This window comes from Trachinotus anak, unplaced genomic scaffold, assembly GCF_046630095.1.
Source record: "Trachinotus anak isolate AG129_WGS33_773 ecotype Australia unplaced genomic scaffold, CSIRO_AGI_Tana_v1 ptg000006l, whole genome shotgun sequence".
In the NCBI taxonomy this organism is placed as follows: Eukaryota; Metazoa; Chordata; class Actinopteri; order Carangiformes; family Carangidae; genus Trachinotus; species Trachinotus anak.
Genome location: NW_027273857.1, coordinates 1,468,564 through 1,489,536, shown reverse-complemented (window position 1 = coordinate 1,489,536; position 20,973 = coordinate 1,468,564). Strand labels below are relative to the sequence as shown.

Here is a 20,973-nt window from a genome sequence, read left to right as displayed (position 1 = left end):
TTCTTCATTTTACCTCCCTTGCGCTGGTGATCATCTCTGAGCAGTATGATCACTCTGGAAACTCTGAAGTTTATACCGCGCTCTCCGGGTGACGTCGTCCTCTGCCTCGCAATGTCCCATTACCTTCTGCCACGACCCCAGCAGCGCTTCCCAGTCAGTCACTCGTTAATCGCCTTAATTATGTCTGCGGGCGACTTGGTCCACTTTGCCGACGCTGTCTCTGGCTGTCGTCGTGTTTTTCTGTTTTATAGGCTCTTTTTCGTCGGCTCTTTGGCTTCTAAGTGATCTTCCCCAATCCATCTATCTTTTTTTATCAACCAATACTGAGTTTTGAGTTAGTTTGGGTGTAAATTGCGATTTGTCTGGGAGAGCGATCTCACCATGCGTCTGCCTACTCCATGTGCTTAACCCGAAGCCCAAAAAATAAACTGATTTATACATTAATGTGAAAATGTGTGTATGAGTGAAAGAGACGGACATGTACAGACTAAACTATCTGTTCAACACTGAGAAAGTTTCTCTAATAGGAGGAGACTCTGCTACACTCAGACTCTGACCAGGCATCCGGCTTTAGACAGTCCAGATTTTCAATGCCCTGTCCGGCCGCTGTATGTTTGTGTAGCCTATTCAGCTACACAAACATCATCTTTAAACCACTCACAGTTGTACTATAAATGAGAGTATACCAGAGTCCTATGTACACCATAGTAATTTATTGATATGCCACATAATGTCCTCCTTTTTGGTGTTATGGAAATGGTCACCCTACACTCAACACAGAGACACTGAGGAGCCAGACCAGACTGCAAACCCAGGATACAGAGGTTCAGTGAAGGTGGTGTTGAAGGTGTGGAGGTGGATCAGTGAGTCAGAGGAGACTCTGTAGAAGGACAGAGAGCCAGCAGGACAGTCCACATACACTGCTACTCTGTTAGGGACTGAGGAGGAGGAGGAGGAGGAGGAGGGAGAGGGAGAGGGAGGTGTCTTTCTGTTATTATGATAGACACAGTAAGCATCATGATAGCAGTCCAAACTCCAGGACTGATGGTTCATTCCAAATTCACAGTCTTTTCTGTTTCCTTTCCTGCTGATTCCTCTGTAACTCACTGAAACATAAACCCATCCTCTGCACTCGACCTCCCAGTAACAGCGACCAGTCAGACCAGTTCTACACAGCAGCTGAGGCCAGTCAAATCTGTCTGGATGATCAGGGTACGACTGCTCCTCCTCCACATACGTCATCGTCCTGTTGTTGTCAGACAGTTGGAGCTTTGTGTTCACTGTGTTTGTGTCGATTGTGAGTTCACAGGAATCTGATGGAGAGAACGAGACACAGCTGCAGTTATTGATCTATCATCTGATCAGTTATTGACAGTCTGATGATGACTCATGACATCAGTGATGTGACAGGTTGAGATGGTTGAATGTGCTGCTTTGTTTTCATGAATCAAATTAAAAACACACTTACGCTTCCTCAGACCTGGTCTCAACCACCGGACTCCACCAGGTTCCACCCTGAAAGAGGAGGAGGTCAGACCAGCACATGGTCATTACATGACTCTCATACACAGATTGTTTGATTATTCTGTTCTAATGCAAGCTTGTATGTCATTGCTTGTATGGGCGTACATTCACCACAGAAAGTCTTGTAATTATATGGCGCAGGGAGGTGACATGGAGAAAATATTTCATCATGTCTTCTTCATGTGATATCAGTTTTGGTGTAAGACACACACTTTCACACCGTAGCTGTAGGTTCACTGGACACACTCTACTAACACTTTCTTTCACTTTGCTCTGCAGTTTCAGTCTGTGATGTGTTAAATAAATCTTAGATGATGTTGACATCACTGAATAATCCAGGAACTATTTTTCTGTGAGTACCTCCCTGTTGTGTTTATCTCCTCCATGAAGAGGAGATAAACCCAACTGAACAATTGAACTGATCAACAGCTGGCACTAACCAGCGTAGATATAGTGCAATGCACCAGCCAAGGCGAAGAAGAAGAAGACTGCACTAAACATGGCTGGCTGATCTAAAGCACATCAACAATCTGCTCTGCAAGGAAAACATATGGCTGCAGATCTGATGAAATGACCATGAAGTTGATCATTGATCTTTGGCCTAAGGTATTCTGGAACCAAGTACACTTATGAGCTACCTTATGTTAGAACATGGTTTTTGTTCTGGCCAAACTATGACTAGAACAGAAGTCCATTAATAAAGCAGCTTTTGGTTTCAGATCAGGGAGGCTGTTCCTCCCAATCATGCCCCTCCAGGTTTCTCCATCGTTGCCCACATCGGCTTTGGAGTCCCCAGGCAGAACCCCCTCCAGGATCCCACCCAGAGACTCCAAGAAGGCCTGATACTCTGAACTCCTGTTTGGTGCATAGGCACACACAACAGTCAAAGCCTTCCCCTCAGCAACTCTCAGTCGCAAAGAGGCGACCCTCTCTTTCATCCGAAGAACTCCAACACTGCAGTGCTCCATCGGGCCCGGCCACCAGACAACCGATCAGTAACACTGTAACACTTCAAAGTTTATCAGTCACATCATTTGGAATAAAGCAGCTGTCCTCAGGATGGGTCCTGAGATCCATCAAATCTGTCAGGGCATTTTTATTTTATTTTATTTTTTATTTTCCAGTCAAAGTCCAGATGAAACCAGAGAAACTAAAGAATAAAGAGAAAGAGGCTCAGCCCAACATACATGGACTCAGAGGAAGTCTATTGAACCTACAGCTGCTGTGGTTTTCATTAACGAGCCACTTTGTGGCTTCATCTTATTTGGTGTCAGATTTGTTTGGGTAGTGAGAGAAATACGAGTGTTTCATGATACAACATTCAATCAAAAACACAAATTATTAAATTGTTCACAACAATCATTTTTGGGATTGTGGGACTGTTGGTTCAGGAGCAGTTAAACCAGCTGCAGCTGAAATGTTTCCTGATACAAGCTGAAATAAAGTCTGATAAAATAACATCTGTAGAGACAACTAAGTTGAAATTCCTGCTCAGGCAACAGAGTACAGCTGACAACAGCTGATTTTATCATCTTGAGATCTGTTGGAGCTCAGAGCTGAGGCCAGAGAAGCCTGACAACTTTCACACACACAAAACAACACACAGGAACCGTCTATCAATACAGAATGATATGTTTTGTTTTTTGATTGCATTTCAGGCAAATTGAAAGAAAATACATTAAACAACATCAGGGGAGTTGAATAATTCAACAACTAAAGAAAAACAAAACCAAAAGAAATGAGAGAGAAAAAAGCGATTCTCTGAGTCTAGAAAGTACTGCTGAAGTTTGGTAAAAATGTACTTATACATTTGTAGATCAGCTGTTTATCTACTAATGCAAATGAGATTTTAAACAATAATCAGATAAACAGGCTGATGAATCCTGACCTGAGAGTCTCCAGTGAACAGTGTGGACTCTTCAGACCAACAGACAGGATCTTCACTCCTGAGTCCTTCAGGTCATTGTTACTCAGGTCCAGGTCTCTCAGACTAGAGGACTGGGAGCTGAGGACTGAGGCCAAAGCTTCACAGCTTCTCTCTGTCAGGTTACAGCCACTCAGTCTGAAGAGATGATAACAAGGAATTAAAGATGAAAACAAAATATTTTATCACCAGTTGAAAAGATAGCACTGTCTTTACATAATGATGAATAAATCTAACTCTCTCAACACTTACACAGCTCTGTTGGAGGCTTTCACCACTGGCAGCAGCCACAGAAGAGCCTCCTCTGAAGCAGAGTATTTCTTCAGGTCAAACACGTCCAGATCTTCTTCTGATGACAGTAAGATGAAGACCAGAGCTGACCACTGAGCAGGAGACAGTTTGTCTGTGGAGAGACTTCCTGAACTCAGGGACTGTTGGATCTCCTCCACCAGAGAACGATCATTCAGTTCATTCAGACAGTGGAACAGGTTGATGCTTCTCTCTACAGACAGATTCTCACTGATCTTCTTCTTGATGTACTGGACTGTTTCCTGATTGGTTACTGGACCACTTCCTTTCCCTGTCATCAGACCTCGCAGAAGATTCTGATTGGTCTGCAGTGAAAGACCCAGGAGGAAGCGGAGGAACAGGTCCAGGTGTCCATTTGGACTCTGTAAGGCCTCGTCCACAGCTCTCTGGTAGAAGTCTGTCTCTGTAGATTCATCTTTTCTTGGTTCAAACATCTGGGATGTTGACTGTTCTGACAGCAGATTGACTCCAGACTTGAAGAAGGTCATGTGGACATGAAGAGCAGCCAGAAACTCCTGAACACTCAGATGGACGAAGCAGAACACCTTGTCCTGGTACAGCCCTCTCTCCTCTTTAAAGACCTGTGTGAACACTCCTGAGTACACTGAGGCTGCGCTGATATCGATGCCACACTCTGTCAGGTCTGATTCATAGAAGATCAGGTTTCCTTTCTGCAGCTGCTCAAAAGCCAGTTTTCCCAGAGACTCAATCATCTTCCTGGTCTCTGGACTCCAGTGTGGATCTGTCCCAGCTCCTCCATCATACTTGACCTTCTTCAGTTTGGACTGAACCACCAGGAAGTGGATGTACATCTGAGTCAGGGTCTTGGGCAGCTCTCCTCCCTCTCTGGTCTTCAACACATCCTCCAGAACTGTAGCAGTGATCCAGCAGAAGACTGGGATGTGGCACATGATGTGGAGGCTTCGTGACGTCTTGATGTGGGAGATGATCTTTCTGGCCTGCTTCTCATCTCTGAACCTCTTCCTGAAGTACTCCTCCTTCTGTGGGTCAGTGAACCCTCTGACCTCTGTCACCATATCAACACACTCAGGAGGGATCTGATTGGCTGCTGCAGGTCGTGTGGTTATCCAGAGGCGAGCAGAGGGAAGCAGTTTCCCCCTGATGAGGTTTGTCAGCAGCACGTGCACTGAGGTGGACTCTGTGACATCAGTCAGGATCTCAGTGTTGTGGAAGTCCAGAGGAGGTCGACACTCATCCAGACCGTCAAAGATGAACACAACCTGGAACTGATCAAACCTGCAGATTCCTGCTTCTTTGGTCTCAGTGAAGAAGTGATGAACAAGTTCCACCAAGCTGAACTTTTTCTCTTTCAGCACATTCAGCTCTCTGAAGGTGAAGGGAAATGTGAAGTGTATGTCCTGGTTGGCTTTGTCTTCAGCCCAGTCCAGAGTGAACTTCTGTGTTAAGACTGTTTTCCCAATGCCAGCCACGCCCTTCGTCATCACTGTTCTGATTGGTCCATCTCTTCCAGGTGGGGGTCTAAAGATGTCTTCTTGTCTGATGGTTGTTTCTGGTCTGGCTGGTTTCCTGGAAGCTGTTTCAATCTGTCTGACCTCATGTTCATCATTGACCCCTCCAGCCCCTCCCTCTGTGATGTAGAGCTCTGTGTAGATCTGGTTCAGAAGGGTTGGGTTTCCTGCTTTAGCGATCCCCTCAAACACACACTGGAACCTCTTCTTCAGGTTAGATTTCAGTTTATGTTGGCAAACTGCAGCAGGATGTCCTGAATGAACATATGAGAAATAAGATCTATAACTGATACATAAAGAAAATATGACATTTTAATTCCCCTAAAGAATGCATATATGAACTTATTTCCCGTCATGTCCTGAGATAAATGTCTCATTTCTCCATCCTGTTGAATCTTTAGAGAAATCCTTACTGCTCTGCAGACAGTCAGCCAGCTCCTCCTGCTTCATCCTCCTCAGGAAGTTCACTGTGATCTTCACAAATGCGTCTCTGCTGCTCCTCTGCTCTTCATCCTCCCCCTGACTGACTAAGCATTCTGGGTAATCTGGACCCAGAAGCTTCTGGATCTTCTTCAGCTCGTTCTTCACAAAGGTAACCATGTTCTCCTCCAGCAGCTGGAACAGGAAACTATATGAGTGACAGCATCAAACTAAAACCATGGAGCCAAACATCAGCTCCATGTTGGACAGACTGACAGTCCACTGGTCTAACAGTGCAGCATGGAGATGATTGTGAGCAGATGTGAAAGTAGCTGTTGTGCATGTACACACCATAAATATGGAGTCCAGGTGTGTTTGAGACTGACCCCTGGGAACCTCTGAGCTCTCCTGGTCCACCCTGTGGAGGAATCATGAAGAATTAAGCTATGAATGAATATGAATGTCTTTGCAAACCTCTGCAGAGAAGTGACAACCTATGCAGAAAGGGCTACATTGGGTGACTGTACATTAATGTGGCTCACAGAAGCGCCAGCATGCACCCCTTGCAAATCTCAACAACTTGTGGTGTTGATCTGCATGTGAGCAGACTAGTTGATCCAATTTCCTGTCACAACGTTTTCACTACCTTTTTCTTTTAGAAATTGTACATGGTTACAGATCAAGAAAGTATCACCATGACTAATCTTGAAGAGGAGAAACTAAATTCTTCCTTAAGCCACTTTCTTTTGTTGCCCATCTTGTGGACAATAATCAAACTTTCCTCTATTTTGATGCTGAATGTGAAGCTGGATCTGCATAAATGTGATTTGATTGGCTGGCATCCATGCTGCCACTTGAACAGCTGAACTTCTCAACTTCTGCTGCAAGCAACACAAGCAGCACACAAGTGAAGCAACAGAACCACAGTTTGGCAATGCATAATGTCTCCCAGTCCCCAAAAAGCCCTCCATGATAGGATTAAATGACTACAGGCCAACTTGACCCGAGACCCTACACTCATAACACTCACACATGAAACAATGGTGTTATCATTAGTAAGACAGGTCAAGGGACATAATTCAACAAAAGTTTCTCATACTCAATTGCCTCCCTTAGCTCATGCTGAACTCCCATGAAATTGCTGCAATTATCAGATTGTAGTTCTTTTACATGTCCATGTCTAACTGTAAAACACCAGAGGGCATTGATGAAGGATTGTGTCACAAGGTGATGCCACTTCAACGTAAATTGCTCTTACAGCTAAACATGTGAAAATGACACCATAGTGCTTCAAAACACTCCACACTTCACTCTAAAGGGTCCAAAATAATCAACATATAAGCAACATATGTGAACAGAGGTTCATCAGGAGACACAATCCAGGGGGAAATCTACCATCTGCTGCTGTCCAGGTGGAGCATTTATACGGTGACAAACAACACATTCTGACACAGGGTTTTACCATCGACACAGTGGCACCTGGAATATTTATGAACATTCATTCCTTTTCTAGACAAAATAAGAAAAAGGAAATCAACACAGGATATAATCTACACTGCAGAACACAGTGAACTGATCCACAGAGTGGCTGAGTGGAAATAACTGTCATGTTGTAAGAAAACAATGCAAACTGACTGTCTACACTCACAGACATATCTGATTACTTCCATCAGCAGCAATAAGAAACCAACTGCTTGTTTCCTCATAGTCTATGTTTAAGAGCAGCTGATCGCAGATGATATCACTGACATGTCATGTCACATGATTTAAGATTATAAAAATGGTGAATTAATGGAGGAGCTCTGTGAAATCAGGATTAGCCTTTGTTAGCAGCTGGTTTATACCTATGCAGTCTTCTGACAATAGCAACAGAAGATACAACATTGTCAAATGTTTAGAGGAAATGAGTTAAAAAGTTAGAGACTGGTTTTATTGTGGAGTTTTCAGATATGGGAACATAAATGACCAGAAACATACACAGTGTCAACAGTCAGTAATATAATGTTAGCAACAGCTTACCTCTCTGCAGCAGGGGGCTGTTGTCCTTTAAAATCAACGTAGTGTCCATTTGACCGGTCACTCAACTCACATGACAGAGTTGGTGACGATTCACATCACACCCAGCCAACTGTTCAACTTCGATCAGAGCCACTTTAAAATGAGTCACAGCTCACCTCTTTGCAGCAGAGTGACGACCTTCTCCAAAATTAATCAGGCGACCATTTGACTGGTCACTCTTGAAGGACACACAGCTGGGTTCAGGTCCAGTTTCAAGTCCAGGGGAGTCTGGTCTCTGATGAATCCTGTGAGGGAAAATCACTTCAGTCTTCCAAACACAGCAGCTGCTGGATGAAGGAAGTATCTGGATAAATGATAGTTGCATCATCAGAAGAAGATTTTAAACCTACCTTTCAGCAGAGGGTTGCTCTTTAAAATTAATCAGGCGACCATTTGATCTGTCACTCTTGAAGGACACACAGCTGGGTTCAGGTTCTTCCAGCTTCCTCCTGAAAGACACAGGATATAATTTGCACTGCACCCAAAACGCAGTGAAAAAAATCTGTTGTGGATAAATTTAAGAAACCAATGTCTTTGCTGTTTTGTCCTGTCATCCAGGATAGGTGTGTTTTTTTCACCACTGAACAGACTAATTGTTTTACTTTTTGGCTTAATGTGATAATGACATGAGAAATCCGAACCATTGGAAATAATATGTGCATGTAGCCTCTCAGCAGTGCAGTACATTGACACACTGTGGTTTGACTGATCCAAATACAGTACAAATACAAACTGCAGATCTTTAACACATGTGCAGATGTTTGTCAAACACAGCCAGACAATTAATTAAATTAATTTGTTTTCAGACAGTGTAAATATACAAATACAAAGTTCAAATCAACTAAAGTTGCTACAGAACACAGCTGCAGCTGATCCAGCTTTGCTGCCATCCAGAGACAGACAGCGCTTCAGATGACGGTTCAGAAAGGAGAGCAGCTCATTTCTCTTAAAATAATGTTATTAAATAATGTTAGTAACAGTTTACTTCTTTGCAGCAGGTTTCACTCCTTTTAAATCTATGAAGAGCTCATTTGAGCTGTCACCCTGGAGGGACACACTACTGGGTTCAGGTTCAGGTTCAGGACCAGGTCCAGGTCCAGCCCAGTCTGGTGTGAGCTGCTGCTCTGGGCTTCAACACAACACACACAGAGCTTAGAGTGTGAATAATGATGGAGCGGTGATCTGAGTCATGGACAGTTCGAGATCACATAGCAGAGTTGGTGACGATTCACATCACACCCAGCCAACTGTTCAACATCGATCAGAGCCACTTTAAAATGAGTCACAGCTCACCTCTTTGCAGCAGAGTGACGACCTTCTCCAAAATTAATCAGACGACCATTTGACTGGTCACTCTTGAAGGACACACAGCTGGGTTCAGGTCCAGTTTCAAGTCCAGGGGAGTCTGGTCTCTGATGAATCCTGTGAGGGAAAATCACTTCAGTCTTCCAAACACAGCAGCTGCTGGATGAAGGAAGTATCTGGATAAATGATAGTTGCATCATCAGAAGAAGATTTTAAACCTACCTTTCAGCAGAGGGTTGCTCTTTAAAATTAATCAGGCGACCATTTGATCTGTCACTCTTGAAGGACACACAGCTGGGTTCAGGTTCTTCCAGCTTCCTCCTGAAAGACACAGGATATAATTTGCACTGCACCCAAAACGCAGTGAAAAAAATCTGTTGTGGATAAATTTAAGAAACCAATGTCTTTGCTGTTTTGTCCTGTCATCCAGGATAGGTGTGTTTTTTTCACCACTGAACAGACTAATTGTTTTACTTTTTGGCTTAATGTGATAATGACATGAGAAATCCGAACCATTGGAAATAATATGTGCATGTAGCCTCTCAGCAGTGCAGTACATTGACACACTGTGGTTTGACTGATCCAAATACAGTACAAATACAAACTGCAGATCTTTAACACATGTGCAGATGTTTGTCAAACACAGCCAGACAATTAATTAAATTAATTTGTTTTCAGACAGTGTAAATATACAAATACAAAGTTCAAATCAACTAAAGTTGCTACAGAACACAGCTGCAGCTGATCCAGCTTTGCTGCCATCCAGAGACAGACAGCGCTTCAGATGACGGTTCAGAAAGGAGAGCAGCTCATTTCTCTTAAAATAATGTTATTAAATAATGTTAGTAACAGTTTACTTCTTTGCAGCAGGTTTCACTCCTTTTAAATCTATGAAGAGCTCATTTGAGCTGTCACCCTGGAGGGACACACTACTGGGTTCAGGTTCAGGTTCAGGACCAGGTCCAGGTCCAGCCCAGTCTGGTGTGAGCTGCTGCTCTGGGCTTCAACACAACACACACAGAGCTTAGAGTGTGAATAATGATGGAGCGGTGATCTGAGTCATGGACAGTTCGAGATCACATAGCAGAGTTGGTGACGATTCACATCACACCCAGCCAACTGTTCAACATCGATCAGAGCCACTTTAAAATGAGTCACAGCTCACCTCTTTGCAGCAGAGTGACGACCTTCTCCAAAATTAATCAGACGACCATTTGACTGGTCACTCTTGAAGGACACACAGCTGGGTTCAGGTCCAGTTTCAAGTCCAGGGGAGTCTGGTCTCTGATGAATCCTGTGAGGGAAAATCACTTCAGTCTTCCAAACACAGCAGCTGCTGGATGAAGGAAGTATCTGGATAAATGATAGTTGCATCATCAGAAGAAGATTTTAAACCTACCTTTCAGCAGAGGGTTGCTCTTTAAAATTAATCAGGCGACCATTTGATCTGTCACTCTTGAAGGACACACAGCTGGGTTCAGGTCCAGGTTCAGGTCCAGGTCCAGGTCCAGGTCCAGGTCCAGCCCAGTCTGGTGTGAGCAGCTGCTCTGGTCTTTAACACAACACACACAGAGCTTAGAGTGTGAATAATGATGGAGCAGTGATCTGAGTGATGGACAGTTCGAGATCCTCATCTCACCTCTGAGCTCTGGTCTGGCTCTCATGGCCCCCACACAGAGTGGTTTTAGAGGGAGGGGCCCCCTGCTCTCTGTCCTCACACTGATCCATGCTGCTGGATTCACTTCCACATCAGCTCACACACACTTTCTACCTTCATGTGGAGACAAACACAAATCATTGATCTGCACATCAGATGAAATTGACATCATTTCTCCTGTAAAAACAGCAGCTGCTCCTCCACTGACGGACTCTTCTCCTCTGGTTCATATTGTAACCCAGCTGTAATTTCAGTTCTTTGTTAGTATATTATTACTGTTTTATGTGCAAAGGAGAGGAGAGTTGCTGCTCATTATCTCTGTGACTCCTTGGATCATTGCAGGTGAAACACACACACATTTTCCCACCCTCTTCCACATATTATACTCTGTGAAAGAGTATAATAGAGAGCTCTATACATTTTTTTTTTTTTTTGCTGGTCAATAATGAGATTAAGGGGCAAGTCATATCTTGCCAATTCAACGGTGGATTTAGCTACAATACAATAACTGACAACAATAATTCATCTATTTTCATAAAAGAAAATGTCGTTGTATGTGTTTCATCTGAGGACCAAGGGTTAAAACATTTGCATTTGTTTTGTATTTAAACTTGTTCCTGGATATAGTTTAACAAGTGTGGGTTTCTTGTGGTTCCCAGTGTGAAGGGTGATGTATTTCAGTCCAGTCATTTGATTGGTTTAATAAACTGCCATCACCACCCTGCATTAATTCTGCTTCTTGGTTAAAATAGTGCGGGCCAGCCGTGGAGGCAGAGGAAGCTGCTGCAGTTCTCTGTCGTGGCGCGGTTCAGAGCTGCGGGACCGGAAGAGGCTGATGAGGGTGAGTTTCTCTGGAATATCACTGATCTCATGAAGATTCAGACAAAACCCTCGGCTGAAGAAACATTAAAACTGGAAGCTTTTTATTCAGACACGTTTTCTCTGTGCACTGGAGTGGACCCACTTTTCTCAGACCGAGCTTTATTCTGAAAACACCACAGGAGCAGATGAAGATGGTGAAGATGAAGATGATGATGATGAAGATGATGGTGATGAAGATGATGAAGAAGATGATGATGAAGAAGATGATGAAGATGATGGTGATGAAGAAGAAGATGATGGTGATGAAGAAGAAGAAGATGATGATGGTGATGAAGAAGATGATGATGGTGATGAAGATGATGGTGATGAAGATGATAATGATGATGATGAAGATGATAATGATGAAGAAGATGATGAAGATGATGGTGATGAAGAAGATGATGAAGATGATGAAGATGATGGTGATGAAGAAGAAGATGAAGATGATGAAGATGATGATGATGAAGATGATGGTGATGAAGATGATAATGATGATGATGAAGATGATGATGAAGAAGAAGAAGATGAAGATGATGGTGGGTTCATTGAGGAACTAAAGGTAACGTTCAGCGTCATGAATCTCATGATGACTTGTTTATTCTTTCAGCTGCGACAACATTGATTATTGATTATTGGTGATTATCTGTTGGGCTCAGGTGAGACTGATACCTGATAACTGAGGGACGGGCTCATGGGTGATGGTGATGTGGCGCCACCCGGTGGTGGAAAGATAAAACTGCAGGGTGTCAAACAAATACGTGTCCAAACTTGTATCAGTATAAAGAAACAGGAATATCCCAGTGAAGTACACTCTGAATGATACTGTAGTACAGCAGTGGAGTACTCTGAATGATACTGTAGTACAGCAGTGGAGTACATCTAAATAAATCTAATGACACCAGCTGTTCTCCGGCGGCGGTCCGGCCCAGCTCAGGCCGCTTTATGAGGCCCAGACAGCGGGAGAGCAGCGGCTCATCTCCGCCTCCTCCACAGGCTGATTCAGGCTGATTCAGGCTGAGAAGCTGCCTCCAGCCCTCAGGAAGAGGAGCTGCACAGTAACAACGACCCTGAGCTCAACCACTGACCAACAACTGACTCTGCTTCTCCGACTCCACCGCCAGGATCCACACGACATGGAGACTCGGTGACTGAACATTATAATAACACAACCATAGTAACATTATAACACAACAACAACACAGCGATAACATGAAGGTGAGATATCTCAGGTAACAACAGGTGTTTAACGGGTGAAACATTAAAACTGCTCACGTTACCTTCAGAGGAGAAAACTGCGTCACAATGTTGTTTAAAAGAGAAACTAAACTTCCACCAGGAAATGGGTGGAGCGAGTTCAGAGTCAGACTAGAAACAAGTTTAATGAAAAGTCAGTGTGTTTTGTAGAGTTTCCAGAAGCCAGATCACTGTCACCAATTACAGTCTTATAGTTACAACATTATTCAGTGTACATTTAAACTAAAAGTCATTCCAATGCATTTTCAAGTGTCTGTAAGTCAGTTTCGTGTTGTTTTATTCATTGTTTTCTACTCTGAGATGCAGAGTTTCTAGGCTGAAAACTTTGGTAATTCGTTAAGTAAGTATTAAATTCACTTTAATATGTCACTTTGCACATTACAGAATAATGGCAAACACCATGTTACTGTTTGGAAGTCCAAACAGTAACGTGAGAAGTTTGATATAATTTGATGTATTTTCGTTGCTTCATAGTGAAAAAGCGAATAACCGTAACGCTATGTTCAAGTTTAATTTTAATTTAATTTTATTGTTATTTTATCCGATTTCTTTCTCAATTCACAAGCTGACGTGTTATTAAGACATCAAATCCTCTCATGACCCCCAGTGTGAACACAATTACTGCTGCTGTCTGAATTTCATCTCCATGAATTCCATCATTATTGATTATTGATCTGCTGTGATCTAATGGAAGTAACATTTCCATGAACTGTGAAGGAATGAGTCTTCATTCATGATGGTGATGCACAGAGACTGACATTACACACTCACTGCATGGTTTTAGCAGTAATGTTCATCAGTCTGAAAAATGACACTCTATATGTGAACACAGATATTATTAAAATGCTATAAATAGATGTCAACAGTCACATTGTTCTTTGTAAGCTGTTAGACAAATAATCAGAGTATTTACTGGCCTCCAGTGGTCACTACCGCTCTACATTAAACTAATGTGTCCAACAGGATTCACAATTATTATTAGGATCGATATGTACTAATCAGTATCGATGACACAGTAAGATGAGAATTGGTAATAGCTTGAATAATATTACATATATTAATCCATCCGTGTTTTTGTGACCACACAGAAACGTTTTGGCCATAACTCACGAATTCATAAACTAATAAAGACACAAATGTCTAATAAGATAAAACGATGAGGTGATGACATTTTATATTCAAAGGATCAAAGGTCAACTTCACCGGGACACCATAATGTTATGCAAAACACTTCCGGATTTAGGTTGTTGTTTTTGTTACATGTAGGACTGATCTGGGGTCAGCAGGTGGCGGCAGCGGGACTTCCGGAGGGTCAGCTGCCGTTAAACACCAGCGAAGAAGAAGAGCGTCGCTCACGATGGCAGCAGCTACCTCAGAGTTACGGGTGGATCACCTGCCCTCAGACCCACTGCTGCACATTTTGTCCTTCCTGGGCTTCAGGGACCTGGTCCAGTAAGTATCCGGCACCGGAACCCAGTGACTCCGAGACACACATTTCACTGTGCTTCAATAAAACTGACGCGAAGAAGCTGTGGGACGGAAGCAAGCTAACGGCTGCTGCTAACAACAACAACCCCCAGCGACAGAAACAGCCTGTACATAGACATTTTAAAACAAACATGAATAAAAACATAATATTCTGACTGAAAACACATGTAAGAGAAGTTACTGTCGGTGAATAAAGCGAAGCTGAAGCTGTCATCTCCGGAAAACACGGTCACTCCCTGCAGCAGCGGCTCGTTAGCTTAGCATGTAGCTTGTGTTTTTGTTTTCGTTCTTATCTCGAATAAAAAGTGTCAGAAACTGTTCATTGTCAGTTTATACTGACACGTATTAATTAAAACAACTCTTCAATTACTTACAGTTCCAGTTTATTACGTTTATTATCACATTAATATTACAAAGTCTAAATCTGAGGAACTTATACTGGAGTATGTTCCACTTTATATTTTACTTTCTACTGCTCTACTTTTATCTGCCAGCTTTTAATTACTTTAATAATTACATCTCTACATAAAAAACACACAAAGACCTGATAAAATATCCAACACTGAATACAAGTCGAGCTGAAATCATCATTTTCATGATGATTTAAAATCATTTCAGCTTCTCAAACGTGTGGATTTGCTGCTTTTCCCTTTAATTTTTGAAATAATTAAAATATGTTTTTGATGTATTATGATATTTTGATGTTTTAGACTGTTGATGGAAGCTTTTTGAGTGTGTCAAGATTTTTTTGAATTTTTACCAAACCAAAAAATTGATTAATCAATAAAATTATAAGCAGTTTAATGAAATTAATCATAATCAAATAGTTAAAATCAGCTCCACACATTCAGCTGCAACAGTAAAATGTGGTTTACACATTAATGCATCAGTAATAATAATTTAATAATATAATATATAACAGCCAAACACTCAAAGGGGATATTTTACTGCTCAGGTGACTTTTACTTTTTAAGTGCATTTCTCTGATTTCCCCACAATTCTGCTTTAGTAACATTTTCAGTGCAGTATTTTTACAGTGTTGTATTAGAACTTGTACTTTAAGTCAAGGATCTGAGTACTTCTTCCAACACTGCAAATCTCAAACCAGAAAAATATGAAGAGGGTTATCTTAACGTTTTGAAATAAATAACTGTCTGTGTCTTTGTCTCCTGTGCAGTTGTAGTTATGTCAGCAGGAGGTTGAATGAACTCTCCAAACACAACCCGCTGTGGAAATTCCTCTGCTCCAAACACTGGCTGCTGACAGAGTGAGTACTGTCACTGGGGCTTCTGCAGGAAACTGTTGAGCAGAAATGTTAGGTAGAGACATATGCACATGTTGGTGCATGTGATAAATGGTTTATAACTCACTATAATTTAGTGAGTAGCTGTAAGGAGGAGTTTAACAATATTATGTGTGTGTCTCTGTGCAGTGCAGACCGGCTGCAGAGCGGTGTGTCCTGGTACTGTCTCTTCAAACAGTACTACAGAGACCTGGGCCGCTACATCCAGTACTACCCAGTGCTGAAGAGAGCCTGGGAGCAGCTGAAGAGCTTCCTGCAGCAGAGGTGTCCACGCATGATTGCATCGCTCAAAGGTGACACAACCGCAACAGTGTATATCACTCTGGGTCCGAACAACACAACCCAAACATCAGTCTGACTAACTGATAGTGATGTAATGTGCTAAGGTGATAGATTCATGACTCAGCACCTTTGTTTACTCATTTATCTGTGGCACCGAGATGAATTTTCTTTCATGCAAGCTGTTCAAACCTTTGGCCACACATTAGTTTTCCCCTCTCTAGACCCTTTATGCTCTCTCCTTTCGTATGAATAAAGATCAGCATTGTGGTTTGTTTGCTTCCTCTTCAGAGGGCGCCACAGAGGTGGAGCTGAATGACATCGAGGCTCAGATTGGCTGCAGACTTCCAGACGACTACCGCTGCTCGTACCGCATCCACAACGGACAGAAGCTGGTCATCCCAGGGTCAGTGTCTGTCTCACAGCATCCCCCTGATACTGGTCGTCTCCCTGTCTAACCACTGCCTGCCTGTCTGTGCGTCCACAGGCTGATGGGCAGCATGTCCCTGTCCAACCACTACCGGTCCGAGGTCCTCCTGGACGTGGAGACGGCGGCCGGAGGTTTCCAGCAGAGGAAGGGGATGAGACGCTGCCTCCCGCTCACCTTCTGCTTCCACACTGGACTCAGCCAGTACATGGCTCTGGAGCCCGCGGAAGGACGCAGGATGTTTGAGAGCTTCTACCCCTGCCCCGTCCGTAACCTTCCTGTCTGCCTGTCCTTTCAAAATAAATGTGCTTTACAACTTGAGAGTGAAACATGAGACTAACTAAACAAGCTACCAGGAGTTTCTTCGGATTCAGTTGTGGCCAAGTTCATGTGGTTCAGGTTCTACTGTGGTGACCTTTGACCTGTGAAATGTAAAATTTAGACGAAGGTTGAATATTGGGAATGAAAATCCTGGTATTTTCTTGTGTTTCTCACTTAAAATCGACTCCTTTCTTTTGACAGAAACACTCCCAGTCTCATCTCTCTTTTCTCTCTCGCTCTTTGTGTTTCTGTCTTCAGGATCAGACGGCTCAGGATCCCTCGGCCATCGACATGTTCATCACAGGTCGGTTCATTCATCTCCTCTGTGAGCTCTGTGCTTCAGGTGAAAGGAGCAGGTGTACATGCAGGAGTTCTGAACACAGCAGGTAGTAGCTGTAGTTAGTTTTGGTAGTTTGGCTGCTCACCAACATCGTCAGCAGTTAGAGCTGCAGCTCATGGAGGATATCAAGGTGCTTTAAAACACTAAACACCTGATACCTACAGTTTGTATCAAAAATAACACAACCTCTCTGAGTCGGCTCTGAACACACACATTTTAAAAGACAGTGTTTTACATGCTGCTACAAACATCTCTGTGTACGTTTGTGTGTGTTCAGGTTCCTGCTTCTTGGAGTGGTTTACTACTTATGTCCATAACGTCGTCACAGGAGAATATCCAATCATCAGAGACCAGATCTTCAGGTAACACACACATTAAATGCTTCATTTCAGTTCATTAGTTACATTACAGGTGTAACAGATTCAGATATGCACTTGTGTCCTTGTGTCTGCAGGTATGTGCACGATAAAGGTTGTGTAGCGACCACCGGTGACATCACCGTCTCTGTTTCTACCTCCTTCCTGCCAGAACTTTCCTCCGTCCATCCACCGCACTTCTTCTTCACCTACCGCATCAGGTACCCGTCTGTCTCTACAGTGTAAACAGCACATGTTAAGTGATTCTTCTTCTGTGTTTTAATGAAAACGTTCTCTCAGAATAGAGATGTCGAGCAGCGCATCGCCTGAGGCCGCCTGTCAGCTCGACAGCCGCTACTGGAAAATCACCACCTCCGACGGCAACGTGGAGGAAGTTCAGGGACCCGGCGTGGTCGGTACGCTGCTCCCATCACATGACCGCCTGCACAGCTCGACTGTGATTGGCTGAGATGAGTTGCTGAATTCATGTCTGTGTATCTGTGCAGGAGAGTTTCCGGTCATGACACCTGGAAAGGTCCATGAGTACTCCAGCTGCACCACCTTCTCCACCCCGTCAGAGTACATGGAGGGACACTACACCTTCCACAGACTAGGTAACAGCGACACTGTCTCCTTCCATGTTGTCTCAACAGGGCTGCTTCATGGAGATGTGGTGGTTCACAAACAGACATCAGAAGCTCAACTAGAGAAAAATGTGTCACAGAAAAAACAGCAGGTCAGGTTTTTGTCATCAGGTTTTATCCCTGATGTTTGTTTCTCTTGCAGCCAATAAAGAAGAAGTTTTCCAAGTTGCCATCCCCCGTTTCCACATGGTCTGCCCCCCCTTCAGAGAGCCGATGGTCCAAACGGTAAAATCAGGAATTATACTCCTACATTCAAAACCAAGACGTGAAATCTGTGTTTTTATTTCACTGCTGAAGTTTGCTCAGTCTGTTTTGTTGTCGTTTGGTTTCGGACCAAACAAACTGTTCTGTTTCCACTTTACAGACCTTGTGTTTGTTTCCTAAATTAATCATAGTGTACCATCAGATAAAATCAAGGAAAGCAGCAAATCTGCACACTTCATGAATTTCTCAGAGTGACCCTCTACCTCTTTATTCCCGGTGGTGTCTAATATCTGCAGCAGAAAGCATCGACCAGTTACACGCCTCGCCTCGACGACCACGACGACGACGGCGAGTACTGCGACGGAGATGGAGACGACTTTGGCGACCTGAGAGGAATCAACATGGCCGCGCTGGAGGGAGCGTGGTGCCCCCGACATATTTGACCATTGACCCCCCCAACACCCTCACTGCCACCACTCTCAATACAGTGTTGATGGACTGTCAGTCAATCAGGTCTGATTGATGGCAATTAACCCTCCTCGATGGCCTGAATGGTTGACAGACAGCAGGGGACTCTGGGACGGGTAGAGCCATACATGGGACAGAATCGTGTTGACTTCCAGCTGTCAGTCAGGTCAGGTGCAGTTTCTTAGTTTTCTTCTTGTGTTTAAACTTTTCTCATTATGATGTGAAAGTGTCGCATAAGCTCAGACAAGAAGGACGGGACAGTGACGTCACCGTCGTCTCCTTGGTTTAAAGGATTTTCGCTGTTCTTCATGACGCTGCTTAAGTTTTTCTTAAACACAGCAGGAACGAGGTTTAGAGGTAGAGAAAGCAGATTTGTGCCGACTGAAGCACCAATCAGGAGCGAGCTGGAGCTTTTCACAAAAACGTGAAAACGTGTATCTGATCATTTCTCGTGGAGTTATTGATTTGTGCCGGGGCTCCTCTGTCACAAGATTTAAGGTTCTAGAAACAATCATAGACGTCTTTTCCACTGCAGGAACAATGTGTAATGGGGTTTTTTCTCGTGTTTCTCCTGTATTTTACATTTCACATACATGACATTAATGGGAAACTTAGTTGCTCGATATTTACAGCACAGTGAGACTGACTGCGTCTGTTCTGTGCTGGAGCTGTCACTTTTTCAAAAAGTCAGGTTCAGATAATAATTGTCTGGAAACGATGACTCACTTTCCTGAATGGTTGCAATTTAATCTTCTGTTGGTCGACTAAACTGTTTCAGTTCATGTTCAAACTAAATTCAAATGTTTGTGACCCATATAGTGTAATAGATTGCTTCATGGCTGACGGCCTATTTATGATGAGTGTGGTGAAGCATCCGGTCAGGTGGTGCCTCACCTGGGCTACAGCAGCAGGTGAGCCCTCAGATTTGTTGGTCACTAAATGCTTGGGTCAGTGCGGTTTCACTTCTGTCCTCCATTTTTATTGATAATCTGTGTTTACTGATCAATGAATGGGTGAAGCTGCAGAGAATCTTGGGAGCGCCCTCTGCAGGACAACAGGGCAAACTGCTTCAGACACTGAAGCTCACAGACACTACAGTTGGTTAGTTGAGCTTTGCAAGCACTGAAAACAAATCGCACACATGCAATTATCAATATAATAACAAATATTATTAGAAAGATAAGCCAGTGAAGAACTCAGGTTGCAGTTCATTCCAGTAGTGAAGGTGCATGGAGAGCTGGAGCAGGTTATTCGTTTGATTTTTTTTTTTCTAATGCAGTTTCAGTTTGGGTGGCAGCTCTTTTCTGTTGTGTTTGGCAGGAGAGCGAACAACACATTTGTCAGATGGACAACAGTGGAAGAGTTGACTGAGCCAGAGACATAATGTCCAGTTTCAGTGGTGGTTGTTGCCTCCGTGTTTCTTTAAATTCCTGCAGTGGAAGAAAAGGCTGAAAGTGGTTTTCTTTATATTACTCAAAAATTATGTTTCCTATTCATTGCTACAGAGCTTGTTTTCTGAGTGGCAGACATAGTGTGAATATCAGAACAACTGGGGTTTGAATTTGATCAGAAGAAGAAGAGGAGGCCGTCAAAGTGTTTCCAGGTGGTGTTTGGTGCTTGATGTTTTCTTTAACTTGAGTTGAACACATGAAGCATTATTTCTTTTGGAAGCGGGCTCCCCTCGTCAGGATGTGTCGTCACTCTCTGATGTGATTGGTGGGTTTGTTTTTGTATGTTTTGGCTAAATAAAGAAGAAATGTTCACGACTTCAGACTGACTGTGTCCTGTCATCACCACCACAGGAACCAGGTAAACACACACACACACACACACACTTGCATAAGACATAACTTGCATCATGAAATTAGGGTCAGAGCTTTCAACAGCCAAACTATTTAGAAAAAAAAAAAAAAGCTCCTTTAGAGAACAACCAGAAGAAAAACAAGCTTCATTCAGGATGATTTCTGTTTTCCTTATTTCAAAATGTTGATGTCTGAGATTCATTCACGTTGTTTAAGTGTGATAAAAGACAGTGACACATGTTCTAATATGGAGTGGAACTGAAAAGGGCATCAACGATACAAAGGCTCTGAAAGAAGTGACGAGGATCATGATACTGTATGTATTCATTTTCTCATGTTTTTGACCCAGAAAACTCACCTACGTTATTTACACAACACTTTGCTGCTGTAATACTGCAAATTTCCCCACTGCAAGACTAATGAAGGACTATCTTTTTTTTTCTTTTTTAAATTCTTATTTAGTAATTTCAGCTTCATATGGAACAAGCAAACAGTAACAGACTGACAAAGGAAAAGCAAACAATGTGGGGGCACCTCAG

At 43.1% G+C, this 20,973-nt stretch overlaps 2 protein-coding genes across 3 annotated transcripts; one reads left to right on the top strand and one right to left on the bottom strand.

Annotated features, from left to right (window-relative positions):
- Positions 1 to 698: 698 nt before the first annotated feature.
- LOC139622290 (NLR family CARD domain-containing protein 3-like) lies at positions 699 to 12,893 on the bottom strand. Its single transcript, XM_071479469.1, has 15 exons — positions 12,826 to 12,893; positions 10,670 to 10,801; positions 10,430 to 10,582; positions 10,196 to 10,324; positions 9,253 to 9,351; positions 9,019 to 9,147; positions 8,076 to 8,174; positions 7,842 to 7,970; positions 7,687 to 7,746; positions 6,019 to 6,085; positions 5,661 to 5,862; positions 3,701 to 5,501; positions 3,413 to 3,586; positions 1,469 to 1,515; positions 699 to 1,313 (listed from the first exon to the last, which is right to left on the bottom strand). Exons 2-15 carry the CDS (start codon positions 10,756 to 10,758, stop codon positions 772 to 774), a joined length of 3,720 nt encoding a protein of 1,239 aa, XP_071335570.1. The 5' UTR covers positions 10,759 to 10,801; positions 12,826 to 12,893; the 3' UTR covers positions 699 to 771.
- Positions 12,894 to 14,093: 1,200 nt separating this feature from the next.
- fbxo3 (F-box protein 3) lies at positions 14,094 to 20,398 on the top strand. Of its 2 annotated transcripts, none has more exons than XM_071479647.1 (12): positions 14,094 to 14,254; positions 15,468 to 15,557; positions 15,723 to 15,886; positions 16,164 to 16,278; positions 16,360 to 16,564; positions 16,879 to 16,924; positions 17,238 to 17,322; positions 17,415 to 17,537; positions 17,617 to 17,732; positions 17,823 to 17,930; positions 18,103 to 18,185; positions 18,464 to 20,398. In XM_071479647.1, exons 1-12 carry the CDS (start codon positions 14,160 to 14,162, stop codon positions 18,605 to 18,607), a joined length of 1,374 nt encoding a protein of 457 aa, XP_071335748.1. In that variant the 5' UTR covers positions 14,094 to 14,159; the 3' UTR covers positions 18,608 to 20,398. The 2 variants fall into 2 exon arrangements, with proteins under 2 accessions (XP_071335748.1, XP_071335747.1); XM_071479646.1 differs by having other exon boundaries at positions 18,461 to 20,398.
- The last annotated feature ends 575 nt before the right edge of the window (positions 20,399 to 20,973 follow it).